A 17,472-nucleotide genomic window follows, 5' to 3' on the forward strand; every position below is an offset into this window, starting at 1 on the left:
CTTTGACCTCATGATTCTCATTTGGTCTGACATGCACTGTGAGCTGTGAGGTCTTATATAGACAGGTGTGTGGCTTTCCAAAATAGGTCCTATCAGTTTAATTAAACACAGCTGGACTCCAATGAAGGAGTAGAACAATCTCAAGTAGGGTCACTAGGAAATGGACAGCATGTGACTTAAATATGAGTGTCTGAGCAAAGGATCTGAATACTTATGACAATGTGATATTTCAGTTTTTCTTTTTTATTAAATTTGCAAAAATTTCTACAGTTCTGTTTTTTTCAGTCAAGATGGGGTGCAGAGTGTACATTAATGTGAAAAAAATAACTTTTTTGAATTTACCAAATGGCTGCAATGAAACAAGAAGTGAAAAATGTAAAGGGGTCTGAATAGTTTTCTAACCCACTGTACGTTCAAGGTCATGCAGGGGTTAAAAGTCGCCAGGGACCTAACTTTACTGGAAAAGACTAGTTGGAAAGGGGGGGTCCCTGTTAGCTTCTCTCTGCCTACTGCTACTGACTGACAGATCTCTCCATGAGTGCATGTGTAGGGAGAGACCTGTAACTCCAGGGTTTTAAACATTGCCGCATTTCAGAGTGAAAAATACAGCACTGGCAAAAATTAAGAGACCACAGCAAAATGTTCAGTTTTTCTGATTTTTCTCTTTATAGGTATATTTTGGAGTAAAATGTAAATTTTTCTTTTCTTATATAAATTACTGACAACATGTCTCCGAATTTCCAAGCAACAAATCCTTTTTTTTCTGAAAAGGAGAAATGGTCAAAATTACAAAAAAAACAGTGCTTTCATACCTCAAATAATGCAAAGAAAACAAGTTCATAATTTAGAAACAACAATAGTAATGTTTTAACTCGGGAAGAGTTCAGAAATCAATATTTTGTGAAATCACCATGTTTTTTAATCACAGCTTTCATGCGTCTTGGCATGCTTACCACCAGTCTTTCACACTGCTCCTGGTGCAAAAATATAAGCAGTTCTTCTTTGTTTGATGGTTTGTGACTATCCATCATCCTCTTGATTACATTACAGAGGTTTTCAATGGGGTTCAGGTCTGGAGATTGGGCTGGCCATGACAGGGTCCTGATGTGGTGGTCTCTTAATTAGAGCCAGTGCCTGATACGTGCGGCCTGTGGATTGGGCAACATGTGTAAGCTGTCAAGGTTCACTTTAAGGTGTTATTACAGCTACTACTAATTAACTATCCAAAACATTTGAGTAAGGGTACTGTCTCACAGTGGCACTTTTGTCGCTACGACGGTACGATCCGTGACGTTCCAGCGATATCCATACGATATCGCTGTGTCTGACACGCAGCAGCGATCAGGGACCCTGCTGAGAATCGTACGTCGTAGCAGATCGTTTGGAACTTTCTTTCGTCACTGGATCTCCCGCTGTCATCGTTGGATCGGTGTGTGTGACACCGATCCAACGATGCGTTCGCTTGTAACCAGGGTAAACATCGGGTTACTAAGCGCAGGGCCGCGCTTAGTAACCCGATGTTTACCCTGGTTACCATCGTAAAAGTAAAAAAAAAAAAACAGTACATACTAACATTCCGGTGTCCGTCAGGTTCCTCTCAGTCTGCTTCCCGCTCTGACTGACTGCCGGCCGTAAAGTAAGAGCAGAGCACAGCGGTGACGTCACCGCTGTGCTGTGCTTTCACTTTACGGCGGCACTCAGTCAGTCCGGGAAGCAGACGGCAAGGGACCTGACGGACACCGGAATGTGAGTATGTACTATTTGTTTGTTTTTTACTTTTACGATGGTAACCAGGGTAAACATCGGGTTACTAAGCGCGGCCCTGCGCTTAGTAACCCGATGTTTACCCTGGTTACCCGGGGCCTTCGGCATCGTTGGTCGCTGGAGAGCTGTCTGTGTGACAGCTCCCCAGCGGCCACACAACGACTTTCCAACGATCACGGCCAGGTCGTATCGCTGGTCGTGATCGTTGGAAAGTTGCAGAGTGTGACAGTACCCTAAGGGCTGATATAAATTGGACACGCGCCGTTCAATAGCACTCTTACCCATGTTATTCAATAGTGCTGTTCAGATTAATAATTTTTCTTTGAGCCTGATTGTTAGTGAGAAAACAATTGGAGAATGCATTACTTTCTTCTGTGTCTCAGAAGAGGCTCACCCACACAAGTCTAGGAGTGCCTGAAAAAAAATGGATCCCACACAGACTATTCCGAGTAGCAGATGTATGAAAATGGATCACACGGATGTAAAAAACCAACACATGGATGGTACAAGGATGAAAATAGGATGAAAAGTAAAAAATAATCGAGATGAAACTTGGACGATTTCTAATAAGATCATCTGCATCTCCCCTAAAGATGAGAGCAAGGAAGAACTAGCCAATGCCCTGCAGTAGAAGAGCCTGAGAGAAAAAGAAGAATCCGAAGTACACATCAACCTGGGGAGGTACAGTTTATTTACTACTGAGGTTCCATCTCTAGACATGTCTCCTTGCATTGCAGTATTTCCGGATGCACTCTTACGTGATTGCAATTCAGACTCCTGAACAGTGAGAGTGCACACCGGCATTCCTCTAGCCATTTGACCAAATAACAGGTGTATATCCATCTGCTTCATGACAACAGCTCCATCACACCTTCTTCCACTGTATAGCAGTGACATTCACATGCTGTTTAGGTAGGCTGTTCCAGGCAACCACATCAGTGAACGTCATCATGTTCTCCTCGCTAGGACTTGTAACAGGACTTCTCTTGTTCTTACAGCATATTCTTTTCCTTTCTTTATCCCAGTGTTTCCCAAACTCCAGTCATCATGGCTCCCAAAGCATCATATGTTCAGGTTTTCCTTACTATTGCACAGGTGAGTTAACATGTGACAATTCCTGATGCCTTGATGATACTTCCATCACCTGTGAATACTAAGGAAATCCTGATAACTGGACCTGATCGGGGCCATGAGAACCAGAGCTTGGGAAACATTGTTCTAGCTAAATATCACGGTTAACCTTTATATGGCATCCATTTGGCTTACAAGGTTCTCTCCAGAGACAACTCCACTTGAGCCATTAGCCATTCTAAACCATTTTTTAGAGGAGTATTGCCATTGTACGAGCTACAAGCAACATAAACACAGTCTATTTTAACCAAATTAGTTTTCTGGCCCTTTAAATCTCCCCCATGCAAACTGTGTAATTTTTGCTAAAGCATAATTCAAACATAGATAATCTTGCACCATTTTATGTCCGAAATTTATTTTCCACCATGATATGAACACTTGGGGGCAATTTTGCTCATAGGATCATCATTCACTGGGTTGAAGGATTGGAACAAGAAAATAGTTCACTTAAACACAGATAACTATTGTTGTTCACAACAATATGCAACCAGTTTTATTCTCTTCGTACACAGAAAAGCAATTCATAATACAAACAAAATAAACCCCTAATTCTTCTGAATACTAAACTTTATTCAGGCTTTTCCATCTCACAGGATCTGAGCCCATTGCCCAGCACCTCAAAAGGAAAACAGTTGGCACAGCCTGTACTTTTCTAGATGGAATGGAGCCTTCTTTGCTGTTCTTCCTCAGCCACATACTGTATATTACATTTATTTTGTTTTGATAAACAATTAACCATTTTACACTTAAAATCACACTTTAGTAGCAAAAATCTGGTGCTCCAGCAGATGCATCGCCACTATATAGGTTTATTGTTTTATAATTTGTGTTTTCCTTTTTTGTAAATTGTCTTAGCAGCAGGCTCAGGAAGTCCCACACAGCATGATGTCCCCACAGTTCCCCCAAACAAATTATGCAGCCTCCACAGTGAAACCTTACCCCACAATATTATACCCCCTCAATTCACAACTTACACACACTATAAGGCCACTATAACCCTCAACACAGTATGTTGTCCTAATAGTGACTGTCTCCAATATATGATGTGTATACAACCCCAAATCCACAATATGATGTCCACACAGCGCCTCCCCCACACACATACAATATGATGTCCCCACAGTGACCCCCCCAACACAGCATGGTGCCCTCGTATGCACCAACATCATAAGATGGCCACCACAGCCTCCCACACAGTATGATTTTCTTCACAGCCACCACTCAGTCACAGTATTATGTCCCACAAAGTGACACCTCTCTCACACACACACCCAGCATGTTGTCCTCACAAGCAACCACACAGTATGATAGCTCCTAAAGGCACCAACACAGTATGTTGATAACAACCCCACATACAGTGGCATATTAAAGTTTGGTGGTCACCCATGGTCAAAATTACTGTTATTGTGAACAGTTAAGCAAGTTGAAGATGAAATGATCTCTAAAAGGCCTAAAGTTTGGGCCCCCTTTGAGATTTGTGTGCTCAGATAACTTTGACCAAGGTTTCAGACCTTAATTAGCCTGTTAGGGTTATGGCTTGTTAACTATCATAGTTAGGTAAGGCTAGGTGATGCAAATTTACCCAGATTTATACAAACGCAGCCTCCTCTAACCTTGTGCCAAAAAAACAGCAGCCATGGGTTCTTCTAAGCAGCTCTAGCACTCTGATGGCCTCCAGAGCACCCCTCCATAGAGTATGACAGCCCCCTCAGCGCCAATGTTTAGAGTTAATTGCAATTCTCTTAGGCTAAGTCACATTGCGTTTATATAGAACAAAGTCGGCCTACCTGTATTCCCAATCATGAAACTCAAGCACATCCTGTGCATGAAAAACTTGGAGCACAACAAGATAGATAGGTGGTAATGAAGAAATTCAGATGTTGGAATAATATCTTGATAAAAAAATGCATCTTCTATATTGTAAATCAATAAAACAACTTGGAAAAAAAACATGCAAAAGTAAAAAAAAATATTTTTAACTTTTGCATGTTTTTTTCGAGTTGTTTAATCAATTCACAATAAAGAAGATGCATTTTATCAAGACACGATTCCTATTGTCTGTATTTCATCATTCTCACAAAGCGCTTATGGCCACTCTCTGGTGCATATGCTCAGGAAGTGTGCACAGAACAGTGGCCACAGTCAGGATGGATGCTGAGGCATCTGTCCACCAAGAGACCAACTGTTAAAAAAAAAAATCGCATACTGCAAGGTACTGTATATGTTTTAGCAGTGACTGGCCAGATGAAGACCAAAATAACATGTTTTTGATTCTACTTGGTAAATGGGTGCTTATGGGAACTTTAAAGTGCACATTAGGAAAAGCTCCTGACATAAACTTTAGGCTAGGTGTATAAATTGTAAGCTCTCACGAGCAGGGTCATCTTGTGTTGCTTTAATTATTGTATTGTTAACATTGTTACTTATGACTGTTGTGTTTGAAGCTGTTAAACTGTAAAGCGCTACGGAATATGTTGGCGCCATATAAATAAAGATTATTATTATTATTATAAATGCAGTGCCTCACAGAAGTTGGAGGAACTCAGACTCAGGACTCACCGCAAATCAAAACAAGACATTTCTACTGCATATTTTTGTATAAAAACTACACATGAATTTACTTAGAGCTATTTGCAAAAAGTATATAGCTTCTCCTTCCTCTGTATTATAACATGCGGCTCATAAATCAGTTGACAGCAGATACTGTAGGTCCACTTTCCTTTATCCTTTTTCATGCAAATACAGTATATAAGAATTTGTTGCAGTCTGTTCCCAAATTAGTATTAAAATTTTGATAAAAAACTTAAACTGTAACTATAGATATAATGAGCATGTTAAACTGGTCACACCATGGAATAGTGGCTGTTGAGTAAAACGTAGTCTTTATTTTTTTATTTCTTCTCTCTGTTGCGGAGATATTGGCTTGTAAAGTGTTATTATTTATGTTATAGCTGAACTGGGTGTTACCAGAGATTCCTTCACTTGCATGAGGTTGCCCAATCACAGTTTGAGTTCAGACTGCGATATATGGCTTGGCCAACGGTCTTCTACCCAAAACTCAACAGCCTCATAGACAAATATGAGGCTGTCAAGTTTGAGTTAGGAGACCCACAAACAATCTATAGATCGCAGAATGTACACAGACTTTGTGAATGTGTGAAACAAGCTTTAAGGCATCCACACAGATTAGACTAATGTTAGCTGAACCCGCCAATATCAACGGGTTTCGCCGACACTCCAATGTGAATGGAGGCACTGGCCCACTCATCGTCTGGGAAGATATCAATTGGGCATGTCCAGTTTCAGATTGTTAATCACATTGTTCTCCCTCAAAAGCAACCAGACAAGATGTCTGTTGGCAGCTTCTCATAGAGAACACAGGAGTGTTCTACTGATCGAGCACACCTGTGAACGCGAGAGGTGGCTGTCGGCCCAACGATCGTCCAAAGCATTGATCAGCCAACAGCCATAATGTGTATGGCCAACTTGAGTCTGTTGACACAACTATGACAACTCCAGAAAAAGCATAATTCTTTTGAATAGTGACCATCTCTCCATTGAAACTGGACCCTCTTTTTCTTGAGAACAGTTAAGATCTTGTGATAAAACCCCTTTAGTCTGAATACTAGCAGTTATAAAAAAAAAAAAAAAAAAAAAGAAACATGCTGGACTGAAATGAGACTAGATGAGCAATTCTGAGACTGATCTGTGACTGTGGATCGACACACTGGAGATTTTAAATCAGAATCATAAGTCAATTTATACTACAAATATTCTCCACATGTCCAGAAGATTTCTTGAAATCTCTTATACAATCTCTTACACAATGCTGCAGAAAATGAGCTGCATTTTCATGCCATGTGAACGCAGCTTTAAAGTGTTTGAATGGTTGGCATTGATAACAAATGTAAAAGCTGGCACAGGACGTCCGGTACACTTCTATGATATTACCACCTCAATGCAACATGTCTTATTGTGCTTTTCACTGTACATAGTACACACTGTTTGGTTAAAGAAGCCATCCTCCATTCATAGCACAGTCACGCGCTAGTCTGCCTTTACATTTTTGGGTATTTCAGTCATTGATCTCTTATATCTCACCACTATGTTCTTATATGGTGGATGACATAGGCACGAGGATGTCCTCAGTGTGATAATGGCATTTACCTGATTTTGTATAGGGCATACAAAAACATAATGAATGAAAACAATACATGGAACGCACGATTAAGTTGATCAATGGTTAACAAGTCTTGTTCAGTTCCTATTTAAGGTTTTATATGCGAGTTCAAGCCGACTTCCGCTTGACCTCACAAAATTCTGAGTGAGCGCTTTTCTGTTATAAATCTTGCCTACATATAAAATATCTCTGTTCAGGGTGACTTTTTGCTAATTTGTACATGTTGCAGTAGACCGTGTCAATCAATGATAAGCGTAAATGTTACTTTGGCCGATTATTCATGAAGGACATAAAAGGGTTTGGCTGAGATAGACAATGTTAACCTTACCGAGTATGTCAATATGATACAGATCAAACCTATTAGTGACCCAGAAGTAGGGAATACAGTAAAGGGTCAATGCACAAGTTGCGTATTTGCTGCAGATGTTCTCCTGAAAGTTCTTAAACTGTCCTAGTTATCTGAAACCACCCAATTCGGATGAATGGAAGCAATTTTCAGTCACATATTTCTGCAACAAAATCTGCATCGTGGGAATTTACCCCTACAATGTCTTGTTTTCAATGTTTCTAAGCTGCCAGAAAAAAAGTGGACTACAAGCATTCCTGGGAAAAGACATGCATTAATGAATTGTAACTCAGGCGTACTTACGGGTTGTTCTGTGCTCTAGTCAGGCTGCATACAATTCCCCAAATCCACAGAAGAAACATATTCAGCAACAAGCAGTGTTCATGCACACAGGACTTCACCCAGTGCCCCTACAGGGGTAACTGTCCTCCTCTCTCAGCACACAGCACAGGAGGGATGAGTGTGCCTGCCCTGAGGGTGGAAGGAGCAGTGTGTGCTCTCTCTCCCCCCTCCTCAGTTTGGGAAAGAATTAACCCTTGTTCCGACTTGCCCTTATGCAATGCTTGCAACTGTAAATATTCCTGAAATGATAGCTTTCCTTTGTTCTGTTTGTACTTTGTATCAGCACAGGATCTCCAGCTTTTCTCCTGAGTAGTGTATGCTGTAGTCTTTTCCTTTACTATAGATTACCTGTCTACAACCACTTGGCCCCTAACTGTATCTCCTTCTCCATTCCCTCCTTCTTTGCCCCATGGATAAATCTAGAGTAGCCATAATGCAGAAGTATGTCAACCAGTCTTTTTATAACTTTGTGAACTCTCTACTCTAGCCAGCCTGATGGGAGCTTGAGTTTGACCAGCCAAGTCCCAAAATTGAGGAGGGCTGGGTATTCAGGGAGGGAGAGGAAGGAGGGTGCTTGTTCCTGTAAATCACTAGTAACAGACGTTTTAAAACAAGATATATTGCATGCTCCTATTTCCCCCTCCCTCATTGCTAACTAAATGAATGACCTTAAGCTGGAAGAGGTAGGATAGAAGGGAGAGGAGGATATTACAAAGCCCCTAAGGGAGTTCCCTTTCATCCCCATGGTATTCTTTTCTGCCAGGTTCAACTAATACCTTCTGCTTGCCACTAATAGTAGAGTGGAATCATACACGCAGGTTTTATGGCAGTTTTTGATGGAGTTTTGTTTTACGTAAACACAAGAATTGATAGAAAAGAGAAAAATCAGTTCATTCTTTATAACACTTAAAAAGCTGCATAAAACTACCAAAAAGACTGTAAGACTGCAAGGTTTCAGATATGGATTTTCACACAGCATTGTGTGTAAAAATTTTATTGCAAGGGGAAAATAAGTCAAAATTCTGGTGCACCTTTCTTGTTCCTTTGTTTGATTTTATGTTGCTATTCACATCTATTAGAAAAAAAGATGATTTAATGAGAGGGTAATGGTCTCTCACAGCTTGTCAAATATTCACTAATGTATGTTATACTGTAAATCTACTCCAATCCATATGTTGCATAAATTTTATTAAAGTAGTTAAAAGAAGGACAACCAGTATACCCATGAGACAGATACATGGACACTGCTGGCTCAGTGACAGATAGGGAATTGGGAGCAATGGTTAGCTCCCCTAGTCCATTCATCAGTGGCATAATGATTGAGGTCCCAGAGGGTGCGACCACGATCAGGCCTAGCGAGTGGGAGCCGCTGATGCTGGTGACTATCTCAGCTGAACGTTAGACCAAGGATGCACATTCAGCTGAAATGCATTGTAGGGGAAGAGACTCGCCGATTCCTGCACCGCAATACAAGCTGCTAGCCAATCAGAGGCAAACAGCTGACATCGTCATGCCTGTGACTTCTGGCGCATGGCAGTGACATCATGCGCTGCTCGTCACTTGCACGCTGAAGTCAGCTGCAGGCTACAGGACCCTGCATGGCGTTGGAGCAGGGGGTAAGGTGATTAGAATTGTCTATTTTTTTAATGTGTTAAAGAACAGTGGAAGAAAGGGGGATATATATACCAGGATGGGAGTCATACATACCAAGATGGCTTAGGATGAGGAACATATATGCCAGGATGGGCCCAAGAAGGGGGACATACAGTTGTGTGGAAAAAATGTTTGCCCCCTTCCTGATTTCCTATTCTTTTGTATGTTTGCCATACTTAAAGGGAATCTTCACCCCAAAATTTGCCTGTAAGCTGCGGCCTCTGGCCTCAGGGGCTTATCTACAGCATTCTGTAATGCTGTAGATAAGCCCCTCGATGTAACCTGAAAGATAAGAAAAACAAGTCAGATTATACTCACCCAGGGGTGGTACGCAGGCGCTGGGCCTCTCTGACCTTTCCTGGCGCCTGCGCACTGCAGTACTTTGCTCTGCCCTCAATAGGGCAGCGGCAGGAAGCAAAGAAGAGGACATCATTGTATGAAGTTGGGAGGCGCTGGTCCCGGACCGCGACGCCCATTAGATCGTACCGCACCGGGACCGCCCCTGGGTGAGTATAATCTAACTTGTTTTTATTATCTTTCAGGTTACATCCAGGGCTTATCTACAGCATTACAGAATGCTGTAGATAAGCCCCTGATGCCGGTGGCCGCAGCTTATATGTGAATTTTGGGGCAACAGATTCCCTTTAAATGCTTCAGATCTCCAAACAAATTTAAATATTAGACAAAGATGACACAAGTAAACAAAAAAAATGCAGTGTTTAAGTCTTTGAAGGTTTTTATTATGAAGGGAAAAAGACATCTAAATCTAAAGGCCATGTGTGAGGAGTGGGGAATGTGTTAGGTGATAGTATGATGATCATTGGGGGAATGAGTGAGGAGATAGTATGATGAGTGGGGGGACCGTATGAGGAGTGGGAGAAGAATGGGTGCAGATGTGGAAACAGTATGGGAAATGGGAGGGGATGTGTGAGGAGATAGTAAGAGGGAGGGGGAAATGTATGAGCAGACTATTGAGAGAAATAGTGTGAGGAGACAGTATGGGGGACAGAATAGAGACTGGGTAGTGGGGGGGGAATAGAGAGGGAGTAGTATAAGGGAACAGTGTGAGGACACAGCAAGGGGGGAACAGTATGCCGAGGAGGGGGAGTGTGATGAGGGGCACATTATAGAGACTGGGCCGTACAGAGAGGACACAGTGTGAGAGGACTGTGTGAAGAGGGGGCCCGATATGGAAAGGAGAGCTCAGTGTGGAGGGCATGCACTATAAGAGGGAAAGTGTGTGGGTCATATTTTATATATTTATTATTTATTCAGGGGTACAGCGTAGGGTAGATATTTTTATTCAGGAGCATTATAATTGCGCTGCTTTTTTTAAAGGCATCCTGTCGAGATGTGCTACAAAAGACTGGAAAATATTATAATATGCAGGGCCAAGCTGTGAATGTGAAAAGTCACATGGAGTCTGGATAAGAGTAAAAAGGAAAGAAACAGAACAACTCCAATTATCTTTAAGGTATTTGGATACAAATGTTTATTTGTGGTTCTGACTAATTCTCATCAGTACTTTGGTTCCTGTATCGTCCGCAGTCTGATGATGACTGATAACTGCCAATATCTCCTTACCATTGTTTAGGACATACTGGGAGTTGCAGATGTATACGGGGTTGACATAAAATTACAATTGTGTGGCACCCCAGGAGTTCGAGTATCACAGTAGTGCTGCCTTCCTCTGGGGGAGGGTAGTGCTATGCCTGGAGATAAGTGAGATTCCCTTTGGCAGGTTATCACACACACAACACCTTCCAAATCCAGGCCAGGAGGGGGAGCTCAGAACTCTGTTTTAGAGCAGCTTCCCTGATCCTGGTTTGAAGGAGGAGTCAGTTCAGTTTGTACAGACAGTCTGTGAGCGAGGACAGACAGGAAAGGAGCAGAGAAGAGATTCAGGGCTCTAGGAGGCTGAGAATAGGCCTCCGAGGAGTCAGTGCGCAGAGACCGGGTACCAGGAGCCCGAGGCTAGAGTGGAACTACAGGACACTCAGCAGAACCAGAGGGCATAAGATCATACAGACATTGCCCAAATTACGCCTGTGGCACAGCAGCATCCCGGAGCCTGGAGTCACCGTGTAGAGACCCGAGAAAGTACAGCTCAACTGCCTGCCATACAGGTACCTGTCCCAGGACACGAGAAAGAACTGAAAGAAATAGGACCGTGTTTGGAACACTTCAGGCAGCAAGGGACTTTAGCAAGCGCAGAGTGGAAGGCTCCTAACCTGACTTGCCAAGGGGATTCCGCTTGTTTCCAGGCTGCCTGCACTCCTATGTACATGTTGCCGATGCCCTGGACTGTGGCCTGCCAACTACACAAAACCAGGTAAAGACTTACAACTTGTGTCCTTTACTCATTTACTGGCAACCGTCATCACCACCATACACCTTAGGACCCCTGGGGACCCCGCTTCACCTGTGGGAAGTGTACCATCAGTGCTGCAATGACATCCCCTAGAGGACCCCTTTAATGCAGCGTCGGTCCCTCTATTGACTGAACACCAAAGGTGGCATCAAGACAGACTTATAAACACTTTTCCCTTAAAAGACCGTCCCCTTTGTTGGGTGCCCAGGGCCACGGACTGGGTCACAGCCACCGTGACTTCCCCTTTAATGCTGGACAAGGTACCGAGTACCCCGCTGCCCTGGTGGGTGACTCAACTTTGGCATCACGAACAGGATTTCGTGCCCTGGCATTGCCAGGTACTGTGTGCCAGAGACTGTGACAGTTTGTTTGAAAACCGCCATTGCTGCGCCACATGGAGCGCGAGAAGAAAGCGGCGGACAAGAGCACGAAGAAGGAAAATGGGTGCCACGCTGCGAGAGAAACGCCAGAAGTGAAGACGCCGTGCAGCAGGGCCAGAAGTGAGGACGCCGCAAAGTGCTGGACGGAGGATCGGGAATCGCTTCAAACTGCGCACTGGAGGAACCGCTATAGACTCCGGAGGAGAGACGCTGGCTTCTACCAGGTTAGTAAGGGGGAAGAGCCATGTCTGACCCAGGAGGAGGATTGGCGGCGGTCGCAGCCGCAGGCCCCATAGTACCCCCAGGTCCCGCAGCAGACTCACCTGCAGGTCCAGTGATGCCCCCAGGCCCCTTACAGCTACGCAGCTGCAGGCCCCTTACAGCTACCAGGCCCTGCAATGCCCGCAGCTCCAACAAGCCGGCCGGACCCCACCGCAGCTACAATGCCCATCATGCCCCTGTCCATGCCGTATAAACCTGGAGAGGCTTGGCTTCCACCGTATTCCAGAGAGTCCCATACATTAAATTACTTTAAGGAAAGGCTCTGCAGCCTATTTGAAGTTTATTCCCTGACGGAGCATCAGAAAATTAACATCTTAACTGGCCAACTGATTGGTGCGGCCCTATGAGAGGTAAAATCCTGGCCAGATGTGGAAAAAAGGACTGTGCAGAAGATCTTTGATAAACTCAAAGTCACCTTTGAGTCCAGCACCGCTGCAGAAATAAAAATGAAGTTCTTCGGGTGTATGCAGAGAGCACAAGACAGCATACGGGACTATGCCCTTAATTTGCAAGAGGCAATCTGGGCCATCAAACAGGTTGACCCTAGCAGCATACAGAATGGAGATAGACTCTTAAAAAAGCAGTTCATTGAGGGACTCCTGTCCAGCACTCACAGGACTCAGCTACGCATCCTGGCCTTGAAAAAACCCTGACCTGGACTTTGCACAATTTAAGGACAGAGCCATCCGAGTGCTGCACAAACCTCAGCCCAGCCGCACAGTGCCCCCTAAGCGTCCAGCCCTCACATACCACCAGGAGGTGGCATCATATCCACAGGTCCCTGTTGAGGCCGATGCACAGGTCCTAGATGATGATTCTTCCACGGTCCTACGCCTTCCAGGTGCAAGAGCTGACCAAAAGTGTTGCTGCATTAGTCCGGACCGTACAGTCTCTACAGGAATCCCCTAAGGAAAAGATCAAGCTGGCTTCCAGACCAGAGGACATCCCCAGGCGACCACCGAAGAGGATCCCGCCGACCAGAGGGAGAGATGACGACCGCTATCACCGGGATGGACGACCCATCTGCCACCGCTGCAACCAGGCAGGACACATTGCAAGGTACTGTCATTTAAATGAGCGACCCCTGGGGCAGAGGGCCAACCCCCAGGAATAGGACGACCAGGCGCACACAACTGGCGAGCCAAGTACGTCGGAGGACGACCAGTTCTCCTCATAGTGATCGACGGCATCCCAATGAACGCTTTGTTGGACACCGGTACTCAGGTTACAACTATGCCTTACATTCTTTATAAGCGTTATTGGGCTGACACAGACATTACCCGTGGCCCAGATAGTGATCTAACAATAGTAGCCTGTAATGGTCAGAATTTGCCACAGGTGGGATGCAAGGAGGTCACCATTAAAGTGGGGTGGGTGGAATTAAAGGCCCAAGGAATGGTGATTGTTGATATTGACCGACGTGAATGTAACCCCATGATGACCATTGGTACTAATGTTATTGAAAATTGTCTTGCCGAGGTTATTGTCTTATTACAACAGTTGGCTGACACTGCTGGTTCCAGTGAGCAGAGAGTCCTGCAAAAGGAAATCAGAGCCCTGGTACAGAGACAGCAGGTAGAACTATCTGGTGGAGAAATTGGCAGAGTTACAGTGAGTGATCCAATCCCCACTGCAATATCCCCCAGGAGTGAAATGTTAATATGGTGTCAGGTAGCAATAAGAATCAGAGGTAAAGACTACCAGGCCTTGGTAGAACCTGTGTATTCAGATAGTAGGCCCACAATCCTGACAGCCAGAGGGGTGGTTGAAGTCCGCAAGGGGAGGGTACCAGTACGTGTCCTTAACTGTGGAGACAAAGAGGTCCACCTAACCAGATATGCCACACTTGACAAACTGTTTACTGTTAATCTTTATTTATTTATTTATTTTTTTATTTCTTTTTATAGCTCTAACATATTCCGCAGCGCTTTACATTATGCACACATTATCATCACTGTCCCCAATGGACAGTATGTCTTTGGAATGTGGGAGGAAACCGGAGTGCCCGGAGGAAACCCACGCAAACACGGAGAGAACATACAAACTCTTTGCAGATGTTATCCTTGGTGGGGTTTGAACCAGGACTCCAACGTTGCAAGGCTGCAGTGCTAACCACTGCGCCACCGTGCCGCCCACTGTTGATAATAATGTGATACAAGAAACATAACCCTTGGTCCCGTCCAACCAGGTGGAGAATAATGGCTCTGCAGGACAAATGGAAGATTGGTGTCAGAAATTACATGTGAGCACTGATTCTACACCTTCACATCAGAAACAAGGGGCTTACCAGGTGGTCCATGAGTATGAACGGGTATTCAGTAAACACCCACTAGATTTTGGGCAGGAAAAAGGGGTATAACATCATGTCCCCACGGGAAGTCATCCACCCATTAAGGAGAGGTACCAGCCTGTACCTCCAGCTCATTACCAGTGTGCCAAAAGTATGTTGCGAGAGATGAAGGAAGCTGGGGTAATCAGAGACAGTTGTAGCCCCTGGGCAGCTCCATTAGTCCTCGTCAGGAAAAAGGATGGCACTATGAGAATGTGTGTAGATTATAGGCAGATAAACCACATTACACACAAGGATGCATACCCGTTGCCTGGAATAGAAGAATAAAATCTGCTAACTACTTTTCCTCCTTGGATCTCACCAGTGCGAACTGACATGTTCCCGTAGCAGAGGCGGATATGGAGAAGACGGCCTTCACAACACCAATGGGTTTCGCTGAATTTAATTACATGCCGTTTGGACTGTGCAACGCCCCAGGAACATTTCAGAGAATGATGGAGTGCTGTCTCGGGCACAAGAACTTCGAAACCGTCTTGTTGTATCTGGACGATGTTATTGTCTTCTCCAAGACTTATGAGGACTACCTGAAGCACCTGGCCGAGGTGTTTGAAGCCCTGTCCAACTTTTGCTTGAAGGTAAAACCATCTAAATGTCACCTGTTGAAACCCAAAGTGCAGTACCTGGGCCATGTGGTAAGTTCTGAAGGAGTGGCACCAGACCATGACAAGGTCACCATGATTAAGAACTGGCCGAAACCCAGTAACATCCATGAAGTCCGACAGTTCCTCGGGTTGGTAGGCTACTACAGAAGATTTATTAAAGACTTCACCAAGATAGCCGCGCCACTGCAAGACCTGTTAGTGGGCCAATCTAAGAAAACCAAGGGTAAGAATACCCCGTTTGACTGGAACGACCTGGAAGGATTCTTCACTCGCTTGAAGTTGGCTTTCACGGGAGATGAGGTACTGGCCTACCCTGAATATGACCAACCATTTGTGCTGTACACAGATGCCAGCAATGTGGGATTGGGAGCAGTACTGTCCCAGGTACAGAAAAGCAAAGAAAGGGTCATTGCTTATGCCAGCAGGAAGCTTCACCTTACAGAAAGGAACCCCGAAAATTATAGTTCCATTAAGCTGGAGGTCCTCTGCCCCAACCTCCAAAAAACGACATACGCGGATTAACCCACAAGCACTCTAAAGCCTGCCACTAGTTGGTCTCTCAGAACTATGTCAGGAGGCCCTACGCCTTTGACAACCCGCTTAACAATCATAGTGTGGATCTCTGTAGCGCATTCATGTATTGGATCACCAACTCCCCCTCCCTTTAGACACGATTAAACAAGCGCATGCGCAATTCCACAACATCCGTAGGGTCCCCGTGCATCTCCTCTAGAATTTGTAACACCTTGGTAAAGGTGTCTTGCTCATGTGGGGGCCGGAACATGACGGAGCACCTCACTTCCCCATCCAAAGCCATCATGGCAATCTCTGCTTGCATCACGGGGGTCATGGGATGCATCCTGAACATGCCCTTGACCCATTCAGTCCAGTCCCATAGTAAAGTGTTGCTCCTTGTGAACTTTGGGAAGTTGCGCAACATGGCTCCCAGCAGTATATTGGCCCTTGGGATACCCAGGGCCGCCTGGTCTGTCTCTTCTGAGCCTGTGGACTGCATCCTAATGACTACACCAAGTGAAAGCAGGTTGCGGGATGCAGTAACAGACAGAAGGAAGAGTAAGGGTACTGTCACACAGTACCATTTTGATCGCTACGACGGTACGATTCGTGACGTTCTAGCGATATCGTTACGATATCGCAGTGTCTGACACGCAGCAGCGATCAGGGATCCTGCTGAGAATCGTACGTCGTAGCAGATCGTGTGGAACTTTCTTTCGTCGCTTGATCACCCGCTGACATCGCTGGATCGTTGTGTGTGACAGCGATCCAGCGATGTCTTCGCTTGTAACCAGGGTAAACATCGGGTAACTAAGCGCAGGGCCGCGCTTAGTAACCCGATGTTTACCGTGGTTACCAGCGTAAACGTAAAAAAACAAACAGTACATACTCACATTCCGGTGTCTGTCCTCCAGCGTCTCAGCTTCTCTCCACTGTGTGAGCGTCTGTCGGCCGGAAAGCGAGCACAGCGGTGACGTCTGACGTCACCGCTGTGCTTGCCGGCTATGGCGCTTACACAGTGGAGACTAGAGAAGCAGAACGCCGGGGACAGACACCGGAATGTAAGTATGTACTGTTTGTTTTTTTTACGTTTACGCTGGTAACCAGGGTAAACATCGGGTTACTAAGCGCGGCCCTGCGCTTAGTTACCCGATGTTTACCCTGGTTACCGGGGACTTCGGCATCGCTCCAGCGCCGTGATTGCAACGTGTGACCGCAGTCTACGACGCTGGAGCGATAATCATACGATCGCTGCGACGTCACGGATCGTGCCGTCGTAGCGATCAAAATGGTACTGTGTGACAGTACCCTAAGGGTTAGCAAATTTAACAGTTTTAATTTAACGGGATTAACTCATCACAGGGAGATGAAGGGTTAAAACAGGGGAATAGCAGTTCTATTGCGGGGAATATGCAGGGTTTATAAACAAAGTGGCAGTAATTCTGAGGTGCACTTATCGTATCAGGAGTTCCTCAAAATTTGGGTTCAACGTGGGGGTTGGTAGCAACGGCTGTCGTGAGGCTTGCCCAAGGAGATCCGATGGGCAATGGCGGTC

General features: G+C 45.0%; 1 protein-coding gene across 2 annotated transcripts in view; it reads right to left on the bottom strand.

The window, feature by feature from the left end:
* CPAMD8 (C3 and PZP like alpha-2-macroglobulin domain containing 8) overlaps positions 1 to 8,246 on the bottom strand; it is a 500,517-nt gene extending 492,271 nt beyond the window's left edge. Inside the window, exon 1 of one of the 2 annotated variants that reach the window (XM_077253153.1) lies at positions 7,725 to 8,246. In XM_077253153.1, the coding sequence (XP_077109268.1) occupies positions 7,725 to 7,783 (59 nt within the window). In that variant the 5' untranslated portion in view covers positions 7,784 to 8,246. The remainder of the gene's footprint in view (positions 1 to 7,724) is intronic. The other variant, XM_077253145.1, reaches the window with a different exon arrangement.
* Between the last annotated feature and the right edge of the window lie 9,226 nt (positions 8,247 to 17,472).

This window comes from Ranitomeya variabilis, chromosome 1 (assembly GCF_051348905.1).
Source record: "Ranitomeya variabilis isolate aRanVar5 chromosome 1, aRanVar5.hap1, whole genome shotgun sequence".
Lineage (NCBI taxonomy): Eukaryota > Metazoa > Chordata > Amphibia > Anura > Dendrobatidae > Ranitomeya > Ranitomeya variabilis.